At 28.2% G+C, this 13,299-nt stretch overlaps 1 protein-coding gene across 1 annotated transcript in view; it reads right to left on the bottom strand.

Annotated features, from left to right (window-relative positions):
- Window positions 1-12,224: 12,224 nt before the first annotated feature.
- The window catches only part of LOC126898311 (ABC-type organic anion transporter ABCA8B-like), a 32,480-nt gene continuing 31,405 nt past the window's right edge, over window positions 12,225-13,299 (bottom strand). The window contains exon 20 of the mRNA XM_050672255.1: window positions 12,225-13,246. Coding sequence (XP_050528212.1) covers window positions 13,134-13,246 — 113 coding nt within the window. The 3' untranslated portion in view covers window positions 12,225-13,133. The remainder of the gene's footprint in view (window positions 13,247-13,299) is intronic.

Genomic DNA, 13,299 nt, shown 5'->3' on the forward strand with positions numbered 1-13,299 from the left:
ATGTGTCGTTTTACAAGGTTACTTTAGGTTGATGGTAACTGCCACTGATGAGTTGTCGTGTATAATACATAAAATCAGCGGCTTAAACAATACATGTTACCCGCTTTATTAAACGTTTTAAGAAAAAAAATTTTGTACCAGGATTTCATGAGGTATCGCACCAACTAATAAACATTAATAATATGTTAGATCGGATCGATTATATCTCACAAATATCAAAATTCAGTACCAGGGATTCATAAGAGTAATGTATGCGTTCATAAATTCAGGCGTCTCGAAATGGTGTCTAGTCTCTCGACGACGAATTTTATAGTGGCTATCAAGATAATTCAATGGCACGGTCCCATAATGATGTTACCTGTTGTCATCTTATGAGTTCCTGGTACTAAAATTTTACTTTTATCCGAAATATATGATTACCAAATCTTGTTTATACAATCTTAATATAATGTCCAAAATTCCGCAGATTAAACTTTTTAAGAGAGACACAATTAGTTTATTATTCTTAAGTTGAGATTTAAAAAATGAGCAGCTGTCTATTTAAACCTAGCTAAAGCGTTTGACACAGTTTAACACAATATTTGATTACATAAATTTTAAGAAATAAGATAAGACGAGCACTTCAACATATTTTTTGTCTTATTTAAATAACAGAAAACAATATATTAATATAAATGAATGCATTGTTTCTCTGTACTTTATGAAACTCTGGATATCGAGAAAATTTTTATTGTTTATCGTCTTAAGCTAAAATACTATACCACTTTTATTATGATTATTTTTATTGGAAACACAACATATCAAAAATCTCGTCAACCGCCGATAAAAGCGCTTTATCTTCATCCTTTTTGTTATTGTTAATAGCAAAATTAAAGTATCGAAATTTTTTTTCAAATATAATGTGATTGTAATAATTGTAAACAAACGAAAAAACAATTTATTTTCATTATAATTTAACTACAAACTGATTTATATTTGTCAATAAACATCCTGTGTATTAATACTAGGTAACGCATGGCAACTTATATACTGGCGGCCAAAATTATTAGATCACACAATAACTTTAAGATTTTTTTCAAATAAGATTTGATATCTTGTTGGTTTATTAAATATTATTATAATATTAACAAACATGATTGCTGTAGATTCAAAGAAAAAATAATTCACCTGCAAAAAATTATCGACAGAAATTTTNATATATACTGCCGGCCAAAATTATTAGATCACACAATAACTTTAAGATTTTTTTCAAATAAGATTTGATATCTTGTTGGTTTATTAAATATTATTATAATATTAACAAACATGATTGCTGTAGATTCAAAGAAAAAATAATTCACCTGCAAAAAATTATCGACAGAAATTTTAATTCGAATTTCTTTGGTGATCTAATAATTTTGGCCGCCAGTATATATTACTATTTTTATAATTTGAAGAAATTTAAGTAATTACATTAAATTAAGAGATCTACAAGTATAGAACTTTAAAAAACTTTCACTTATTTATTTTGATTGTGAATTTTTAAAAAATGTATATATAGGAGATATGGGTAAAAATTATATATATTACATTCAACTTTATATAACATATATATTTAATTTAATTTAATTTCTTAAATAATATAAATTTGAATTTATTGTTATTTATTTTTGTATAAAACAATTTATCAAAAAATATGAGTACTAAAAAATAGACAAATAATTAAAGAATTTAATTTTAGGTTCACTAGTTTCATTAAAATTAAAAATTTATTTATCATTTTAATATTGTCGTACGTCCTTAGTTCCGCGACGTAGACCCAAAAAAATACACTAATTAATTAATACTTTTAACGACAAGTACGTCGTTTTTGGCTTTTCTCGAGTCCACCCATTGGGTATAATGGTCACCCCCAAACCCACCAATTAATGAACCATTTAAAGGGTAGGTTTTAGACACGTCAGCACGGTCTAAATCAAAAGTAGCAGACTGAAGGGTGACTCCTCGTCAGCCACTAGTACAGCTACCTTTTCAGAATACTAATTTATTTTTATCTGATACTGCACCTTACATGGTTAAATCAGGAGAAGTGCTAAAAAGTCTTTACTCAAAAATGATTTACGTAACATTTGTTGTACACGGGCTTCATAGAGTCGCAGAAGAAGTAAGAAGTCAATTTCACGCAGTAGAAAAAATTATTTAAAGTTTGAAAAAAAATATTAAGTCGTTTACTTTTATTTAAAGCGAAGACGCCAAATCTACCCTTAATCCCAGAGCCATTTATAACTCGATGAGGAAGTTGAATTAACGCGGCAATTTATTATTGCAAGAATTTCGAGTTAATATCCAATCGTATCGTTTTCATATTTCAAAAACGATACTGTTAGTATAAAGTCACCCAAGATTTCATCATAAAACCTGGATTAGAAAATAACTTGACGTATATTAAGTCAAACTTTGCTACCTTAACCTTAGCTATTGAAAAATTACAACAGCAACATGTACCATTTTATCGGTTCAACCAAAATTATTAAGAATATCCAAAAATCGTAGGAAATTATAAGTGATCCAAAAGGAAACGCTATTCAAAATAAGTTCAATAAGGTATTGGAAAAAATGTTGATCTCGCCGTATTAATAAAAATATCAAAAGTTCTAAGTGGTGAAAAAACATCAGGAAATTTATCTGGTCTTCCTGAAGATTTAAGTTGTAATGACCTATCATTTTTTAAATACGCATCCGTCACGTCTCTCGATGTTAAGCAGTATTTCTCAACATATAAAACTATTGTCAAATAACTGTAGATCATTTAAATATGAAAATGTAATAAAACATATTATTATTCAGTGTGATTCTTTAATTAATTAATTTAAATTTATTTAAAATTAATACATTACAACATTAAAAATATACATATATTTTAAATTATTATATTTAAAAAAAATATTATTAAAAAAATGTTGTATTGAAATTGTAATTTGCATATTTTACTGTTAAGTGTATATTAGAGCGCTAAAAATCTTTTTTATTAGCGCTATAATATCCGAGCCCTAGTTATTATCAATAAAAAATTATTAAAAATATAATATATTATCAATGCGTAGGTTGTAAAGTATAAATAATAAAATCACGTTTTTTGAAATATACCTACACTAACTACTTGGTAAATAATGAATATATAGCTCTGGTAAGTGACAAATATTTAATTTAATAAATATAACGAATTAGAGATCAGTTGCCTTTTTTTATTTGTGGCAGAGGTGTTGTGGAGCGTATACGCGGGTATACGGCGTATACCCACTTCTTTGTTTTTCTGTTATTGCGTATACTTATAAAATCATGAGTGATACGCGGGTATACGGCGTATATCCACTATTAGTTTTTTTATTAGTGCATATACGTATTTATAAAATAGTTAAAGAGTATAGACTAAAGAATAAAATAAAAAGTAATACGTGGGTATCGAATATAGGTACGTTTGTCATAAAACACAAATTTTGAATAACTATTATCAGTTTGTTTAATCTCTACAGTCATACCACATATAAACATATACCTGAAGTTATAAACATACAAATATGGCTCGAGACTATTATCATTTTAAAAATAGAATATAAATGTAAAACAAAAATAAATAAATAGGATAATGTTTATCATTTCACGACAATTTTATTGATAAAATTTAAAACATCGATCAGAAATTAACGATATAGCACATACTAAGTTGAAACTGAAATTTATTGGGTTAACCTATAGCTGTTGAAATTGGTAATTTGTATTTTTCCGTAATAAACCGTTTACCAACCAATCTAGTATTTAATATATTACCTATAATGAATTAAGATAGTACTAACATGTACCTATTCACGTTTATTTCATTTATGATTTAACGATTTGAAAACAATGATTGTAAGATTATTTTATTACTGCATAAAGTTTATTGTTTATTTATAAAAAATATAACAGTATCTAATAATACACATATCGATTATATGACTATGAAATTTAATTTATGTAAGAACTTAGAAGTGTCAGTAAAAATATTCGAGTAATAGTTTGGAAGNTAGATAACCTAGAATCTGAATCTTACAAAAGTTTACAAATATTAAATGAATGAAAAAAAAATTGTCAAAAAATGCTATTTAAACTTAAAATTATGGTTTTCTTTATAAATAGTGGAGGGAAACTTGTGTTCACGAAACTACTTGTAATCTTGTATCTTCGTGCGTTCTTAAATTGTTGTTTTTTAAGATAATTGTTTGTAGTATTTATTGTAGTTGCTTACTTTTAGTCTGTTGTTCTCGAAGTTCGTTACCATTGCAAGTGTTTGATACAGAACGTCTTTAGCAAAGATCTAGTACACCAGTTGTTATAAAACATCGTCGTATTATATTGTATGGCATCTCATCTCCATCGTCTTGCTTTACTCACCCTCTTGTCAACCCAGCACGGCAAATCAATGACCTCCGTATCAATTGTCATCTGTGTACAGATCATTGTTATAAGTCAGAAAGTCAATTGTTTTATGTGTTATCTTTTTTTTGTAGCAAGCGCCTTCGTTTGAATAATAAATTGACGGCCATTGTACGCCGTTATTATTTTATTTGTTTATTGCACCCATGTGCTCAGAGTTCTCGTGCCCTTGCACGCTACCAGTGATTGGGTTCTGTCCATCACAAAATAACTTCATTGCCGTAGTCGTTTTTCCGCTATCTGTTTTCATCTGTCATTACGTGTTTGGATCAACACTCTGATTTGTGATACTTAGATGTTCGACACCATTACAACAAGATCTCATACAGTCCACTCATCACTATCAACAATTTCATCTATTCAGCTGAGTTTTATATTATTTTTTAATGATATTTATTGTTTGTGTTAATTGAGTTTAACTATTTTATTTATGTCGCTTCGTCGGCTATTAGTTTTTAAGGGCCCCCGCTACCTCTTAAATTTAAGAATTTCTAATATATGTGGTTATTTGTTATTTAATTACTGTCTATCCTGTCTACTTATTCGGTGTACAGTTAGCCGTCATCTCCTAGGTGACCCATTCCTATTCCAATAATAGCGATTTAAGCAGGCTTAAGGTAAAACGGCATTTTAATGCGGTGCACAAATACCCTTCCTACGGTCTAGCTGTTTCGTACGCAACAACAAGATTTGATGTATTTATTTACATTTAATAGGGTAAATTTATATTTTTGTGTCAGGTTACAAGTTAGACTTATGATTATGCATTGCAATAGAATAAAAATAAATTTATTATACGTTTAAACATTTAATTTACGATCATTCATTATTTACAATCAAAATTCATTTAGTTTAACCTAATTTATAGAATGAAAAATGTTGCTAAAAATTCTATAAATTTACAATTTGCTATCTTACTTTTAATTAACCAATGTGTAATAACTTAAAAAATAAAAATTGTGACAAATAAACAATTTAATAGTAATCATTTAAAATAAAAATATTCGTGTATTGAAATAATACTTATTATATCTAGTCTTCTAGTTCAACTTTACGAAACACAAAAATCTGAATGACGTTTCAATACGTGAAAAAAAAATAATTAGTCAATGACGAAAAGTTGTAAACTGATGTTCTTAATCCAACGCTTAGTNCAATATAAAATGCTTGAGATCATTTTATATGTTCAATTTTTTAGTATTTAGTTGCTCTTCCTTTAGCTTCATAGCAAGCTTGAACTCTTTTTACTATAGAATCTGCAAATTTTCTACAGTAAATTTGACTTAAATTTTGCCAAGCAACAGCTATTTTTTTTAACTCATCGAAATTGCACACTTGTATATCTTTGATCATTATCTCAATTCGATCCCAAACTTTTAGTTTATGTTGATCGAGCAGGCCATTCCTAGAGAGGAATTTTGTTATCACTTATTCATTTCGAAATTTTCTTGGATATGTAACATGGAGCATTTTCTTGTTTGTATTAACAGTTGGAATCGGTTTGGTCGATTAGAGAAGAGTTGGACGATTACTTTTTAAATAAATAAGTTGAAATAACATAAAATATACATTTTCATGTGATTTTTATCTAGAATATTGAAAAAATAAACTTATATGACAGTAAATAACCAAAAAAACTAAAAATAGCTAATTATACATTAATTAAAACATTCTCATTATTTGGCTGTGGTTTGAATATTTTAACTGGATCGACTTGAACATTTTTGAAGTGAAACTTCATTACAGAGGGTTTGAAAAAAAAATCGAGCATCACGGTCAACTGTGTATATTTTATATTATAATTAAGCACTCTATTTTCGAAAATTAAAGTAATTTTATATAAAATGCATTAAATAATTTAATTTCAAATAACATTGATTGTGCATAAAAAAATTTTAAAGAACCATAATAGGTGAAATTTTCACGTGATATCTTCATAACAAAAGAAATTTCTCTTCAACTGCGCGTACTCGTAACACGCACTGGTTATATTTTAAACACTTGTACGACTTTTTATATTTTAAAAACATCTATAGCCTTTTATATTTTAAGCATTTCTATGTTTTCTTAAATTATAAACACTTATAAGGCTTCTTAAATTCATACAATTCTATAGTTTCTTCTATTTTAAACATTTCTATAGCTTCTTATATTTTAAGTATTTCTATGGCTTCTTAAATTTTAAATATTTCTATGGCTTCTAATTTTCACGCGATAAATACACAGCCGACTTGTAATGCCGACCGTGATACTCCATTTTTTTTTCGTACCTCTGTCTTCTAATTTTTACGCGATATCTTCATAATAAAAAAAGTTTCATTTCATCCGCTCGTACTCGTAACACGCACTGATTATAATTTCATCAAACTTAATTATCCAAATAACATAATATGAAATTGTAATTTGGATGATTATCAATTTTGCAATAATATTAATTGGCAATTAATCAGTCTCTAGAAACGGATACGCTGTCTGTATTTTATCATAATAATTTTTTACAATAATGGTAACGTGACACAATCACAATGTAAAAAAAAAATTACGCAGTTAGATGTTTGTAAAAATTTAAAAAAAAAATTTTAAATGTTTTGATCGTTGAAATTTTCTGTATTGGCAAAAATATAATTTTCAACGAAAGTGTAAGTAAAAATTAAGTTGTAAATGGAGCTAATGCAAAAGAAGCAGTTTTCTAAAATCTAATAAAATTTGAGAGTGTCTTATAAATTTGGTCACTTATGTAGTTAAAGCCTCGGAAAAGATTACATGGATTTAATACTGGTTTTTAGAAACGAAACTGCTGATTTTAAGATTACAACATGGAACGTAAGAAGTTTATGTAGAACAAGTACAAGCCAAAATTTAGCTGATGTCCTAAATACCTATAATATTAAAGTAGCATACAAAAATGTGGTTGGGTGTAGGCCAAAAAATGATCAGTGAGTACACAATATTTTTCTCTGGAATACGCACCATTTTGGTAGCGGTTTTTTTGTGCATAGGGCATTAGTACCGTACATAAAATATTTTAACCCAATATCCTAACGAATATCAATACTAATCATAGTAATAAATGAAAATGCACCAATGGAAGTAAAGAATGATAATGTAAAATGTGCCTTTTTCAACGAACTGATCGAAGCTATCACTGGATACATGATAAAGATTATATAAGAGGACTTGAATGCAAAATATGGACGAGAACTACAGTACTTCCCGTGCATAGAATAAGAAAGTTTGACACATGACTTTGTGAATATTCACAAAGTCATGTGGAAGTCACCAAATGGCGAAACCGAAATTGACCATGTCCTAAAACAGACTAGATATCCTAGTACCATTTACGATGAAAGAATCCATAGAGGCACCAATTGTGACACTAATCACTACTTAGTGATGACCAAATTAAGATCAAATTTAAAGAGTCAAATGAAATTAAAACAAAATAAGAAGACGAAAATATATGTAGAACTACTTAAAGATGAAAATGTAAGGAAAGAATATGTAAATCTAAAAATTATAGAGGGATAAACTACAGAACAACTATCCATAACAGGTTAAATAATTTATCAAGGTACGTGTACCGGCATAATATGTGGCAAATGTTCATAAATTTAAATATTCGAATAAATATAGCCCAAAAGCGTTTCATGCACTAACAAAATGAAACCACAGGTAAAATATGGATTGACGTAGTTGAAGAAATCTGAAAACTTTGCAAGTAATAAACTGGAGAGAGGAAGTACAAGATAGAGAAAGCTGGAGAGGAGTTGTATGGGGGCAAAAACTTTTAGAGAGTTCTCTTGGCAGTTAAAACATGTCAAGAGAAGAAAGAAGAAAAGTTGATTAAGAGCGATAGAGTGTAACTAGTGATGAGCAAAACAAGAACAAGACTAAGACTGTCAAAGTCTTGGTCTTGGTCTTGTTTTTGATAGCTGAGTCTTGGTCTTGGTCTTGCAAGTCTAGTTTTGTTCTTGGTCTTGCTTATTTAGTCTTGTACTTGTTCTTGGTCTTGCCCATAAAATTTATATCTTGTTGTGAGTCTTGTCATAATACTCTTGCAAAATCTTGCATTTATTTATATTTGTAAAAATTTTCTACATAAAAGGTTTAAATAACGAAGTTACCTACTTCAGTTTGTAAATTCAAATTTAGTTTATATGCCATAGGATTTTTAAGTTAGAACTTAATATTAGCATTAACAATATGAATGATTTTTTTTTTAATAGTTTAGGGTACTAAAAAAAAATAAACAAATAAAATTATGTACAATTTCATTTTATTAATATTATAAATACATATTGTATTATATTTTAAATAAAGAGAAATGAAATTGAACATGGTCTATTATTGTAGTATCGCAAAATATAAAATTTTGATATAACAAATAATAATAATAGGTATAAGAATACCTATTATTATTACCTGGTACAAGTAATAATAATAATAGTAATATAGAGGGAATTGGTGTACAATGGATATCTAATCATTTAGATCGTGGTAATCCACGTTACGAAAAACAAACGATGGTATAGCAACTTCTATTACCAAAAAATTAATCATAAAAAAATAAACGTTAAATTAGTATTTATTTTTTGGACATTGTTTCTGTCCAAGAGTTAATACATAAAAGCCATTGGGCATATTCATTATTGAGCCTATTCCTATGTTTACATATAACTAATGATGCCTTTGAAAAAAGTCGCTCGGCAGGAACTGATGTCGCTGTAATGGATAAGTAATTTCGAGCCATTTTTGATAATATTGGGAATTGACATTGATTTTGATTCCACCACTGGAGAATATCTTCATTACCTCCAATTCTTGGCTGGCTAAAGTAAATATCTAATTCTCGTCTAGAATTTTGAAGAGATGTAGATATATACGTAGACGAGTATAATTTATTAAAATCTATGATATCTTCATCATCTAAATCATATTCTTGACTGTCTCTAGTTGTCAATTCAGGCTCAATAGGTTCTTGATTTAAATATTTTTCGTACAACTCTTCAAACTTTTGAAGGCTTTCTTTTTTAATCTCTTTTCCCCACGATGTCAGATCAAAAGTTTCAGCTTTGTGTCTGGGATCTAAAATAAGTACTACACAATAAATCCAATTGGTTTTTTTATAATGTTTAAGCATTTTATCTCTTGCTGCAATAAACCCATCAATAAGTTGTTCGTCTATTGAATTTCGATTGATTTTATCATCCAATTGTTTTATGGTGCTCTCCACTTTATCAAGTAAAAGATTAAATGAAACAATAGCCTGAGGGAGTGTAACATATTTTTCACCACCAAGTTTTGTAGTTAATAACCTAAAATTAATTAAAAACTTATATACTTTTTCAAATATTATCCATTCATCCTCTGAAATTTGAAAATCGGTCAATTCTGGCACATTGTTGCATAATGTAACAATTTCCTTTTTCAACTTCAAAGTTACCCCTAGCATATCATGAGTTGAGTTCCATCGAGTTGGACAATCTAAAATAGGACTTATGGTTGTGGATACACCTACTGTTTCACATGTCAAATTAAATCTATTTTTCAAAATTTCACTTCTTTTGATTTTGCAGAAAATAGAACGTAGTTTCATTAACGCAGTGCTTGAGTTGTTTACCTCTTCTAAACAGTTTTTCATAATGACATCTTCACTTTGCTCATTTTATTCTTCATTCAAACTATCCGCCATTTCATCATCACTTTCATTTTCATTTTGTATAGCTAGGGTTTTCATTAAATCTTACACTCCTAAATTTAATATATGCGCAATGCAACGAAAATGTTGATATTCTACATCAAAATCAGGTATTAATTTACCCAATTCATTCATAAATTTGGTGTTTGCAGACGCGTTGTCAATAGTTATGCCTTCTATTTTTTTTTTCTAAATTAAATTTTCTTAAGCAGTTGTAAAAAATTCTGGCAATATCTTTTCCCGTGTGTTGACCGTGAGAGGGTACAAAATCAAGAACTGATGATTGATAATTCCATTCGTTATCTATAAAATGCACAGTTACTCCATAGAACGTTTTACCAGCTATAGATGTCCAGCCATCAATCGCGAAAGAAATATTAGAAGTACATTTTGACAGTGTATCCTTAACATGATCTCGAATTTCTTCATATCGAGCTTTAACTTGACGTCGAAGAGTAAACCTATTGGGAAATGTGAAATTTGGGGAAATAAATTGAAAGTAATCACGAGTTTTTTTATCATCAAAAAAGGAGAAAGGTAGATATTTCTTAGTAATCCAATCGACTATATATGCAGTAAAATGTTTAGTTATATGTCCCTGTAATGATATAAACAATAAATTTTAATAATTTGTATTTTCACGAACTATAAAAAGTAAATATGTAAAGTAATAATTTAAATATATTTTAAATTTTAACTGTTCTAAGTTTATAGTATCCCTATTTATAAAATGGTTTTGAATATCAAATTTTTTTTTTAACTAACAATGTTAAAGAAATCATAAAATGAAAGAAATTTGAATTTAAAATTTGTGTATTATTAAGTTACTTACTTCTGCCGTCAACACGGGGAATAACTTTTCTGATTCATTCCTATGCTTCGCAATTAGATGTTTTTTCAGACCGGATGTATTCCGGTTTGTCATTAATATGTTTTTTTCGCATAATTTACACACACCCACGAGTTTATTTTTAATCATTCTCTGATCGAAAAATTCATTGAATTTACTGTTCACAGTATTTTTAATGATTTCTGATTCTTTTTCCATTTTAATTACTCAGTTAATTTTCCAACAGAGACTGAAACCGTGCAGTTGCGTTTTTCAATGAACATCAATATGATTGCGCGCGGTCAATTTTATCGGTACCTTTTTAAGTGTACGATCTAGAGGTCGCGATTACACGTGTAATGAACTACACGGGTACCCGTATTTTTATCTATGACGGGGTTAAAGTCCGTGTAGTAAAAATATCCGTGTATACCCGGGTATTTAAATACCCGTGACCTTAAATAGTCATATATTTAATATAATATATATATATACAATGTATGCACGGGTATTAAATACACGGGCTTTAATATATGTTTTGCCCGTGTACCCGGGCTCCGTGTATCCGTGTATTCTAATACCCGTTCACAATCGCGACCCCTAGTACGATCGCGCGCGCTATATTATTTGAATTTCTTTGCAATGTTGCCAAATTTATTGGTAAATCTATACGTACTTTAGCGATCTGTATCTGCGTAATTATAAATAAATTAAATTATAAAAAAATAAGACGTTATTTAAATAAAGTATTTTTTCACTTAAAACTGATGGCGTGATGTTGTCCAAATGGTAACGCAGCGGATGTACGGTCGGGGGGGGACGCGAGTTCGATTCTCCTAGTCGAATAATTTTTTTTGCATTTTAATTAATTTTTTTCATTGAATAATGAACATGGATAANAATTTTTTTCATTGAATAATGAACATGAATATATTTATTTTATGAGTTTACCAGTCGCCGGTTTTATGTATCGATTTTTAAAACCGGTTTTAAATAATAATCGCTTTCTGTTCATAGATACAGTTTTTAAAAATTATTGGTTTTGACTAACAAAACCGAAAAAAACTGTTATAACCAGTTTTTATAAAACCAGTTTCAGTCTCCGCTTTAGAAGAACACAAAAATTTTATCTAATTTTATCATAATGTTTGAAGCACGGAATATTTATTTTTAATTTTCTTTAATTATTTAAAATTAATTAATTACAATTAAATGACAATACATTTTGAAACATGATTATAAAATTTTAAGTTAATCGGTAACATCAGCTCATAGGTAATATTTAATTTGAACAATACGCGTAATGAATAAAAATCAAAGTAAAATTTAATATTGTCGAATCTGTCATTAATAATCTTAACGATTTTAACGAACAACAATCTTTTTTTTTTTTTGCAAGAGTGCAATACTCTTGCATTTTGAGTCTTGGTCTTGGTCTTGTTCTTACAAGTCTAGTCTTGTTCTTGTTCTTGGTCTTGCTAAAAAAAGTATTGGTCTTGTTGATATTATTACAATCTTGGTCTTGTTCTTGGTCTCGTAGAAATGCAAGACCAAGCCAAGACCACAAAAACAAGAGTAATTTTGCTGATCACTAAGTGTAACTTTACCTGATCTTTTTTTTATCTTTTCATTAACTATTATCTTATCAATACATAACTTTTATAGTGGCAATTTTTTTTAGCTAAAATTGCTATCATAATATAGTAAGTCTTAAAAAATATTTTAATTTAATTTAATTAGAGTCTAGAAAAAGGATCATAAGCTTGTTGAGATTTTCAAGGAGTCGTGCAACCATAACTTCATGTTTTGGTATGGAATGATCCTAAATATAACCGCTATATTAACGAAAAGTTTAACGTCATATTATAATAACAGTCCTAAATGTTGGTATAACAATGAGAATATCTATGCCTGCATTATGGAATATTTGAGTTCTAAAGTAAATAATTCTTAATTTACGATTAAAATAGATAAAAGTTTGCTATTAATAAATTTTTAATTAAAATCAATTGATTCTTATTTAAAAAAAATATTCATAATTAATTCACGCGGATCAAGGATAATAGCTATACCTTTAACCATTATTAAAAATAAGATAAGCACAAACAATGATAAAAAATATATGAAAAAATTTAATAATGTGTTTTAAAAAATTTATACTGAAGTTGTTTCGTTCTCAATTTCTTCATAATGTTCAAATTTTAAATAGACCTGTTCTAAAGTAGTTTGGCTGAAACTATATTCTTGTATATCACACGTATTTTTAGCTAAATGAAAAAGAATCGTTGATTTTAATTTTGTATACTAATTTCAAAAATTA

The sequence above is a fragment of the Daktulosphaira vitifoliae genome, unplaced genomic scaffold (genome assembly GCF_025091365.1).
Source record: "Daktulosphaira vitifoliae isolate Bord-2020 unplaced genomic scaffold, ASM2509136v1 Scaffold_1, whole genome shotgun sequence".
Taxonomy (NCBI): Eukaryota; Metazoa; Arthropoda; class Insecta; order Hemiptera; family Phylloxeridae; genus Daktulosphaira; species Daktulosphaira vitifoliae.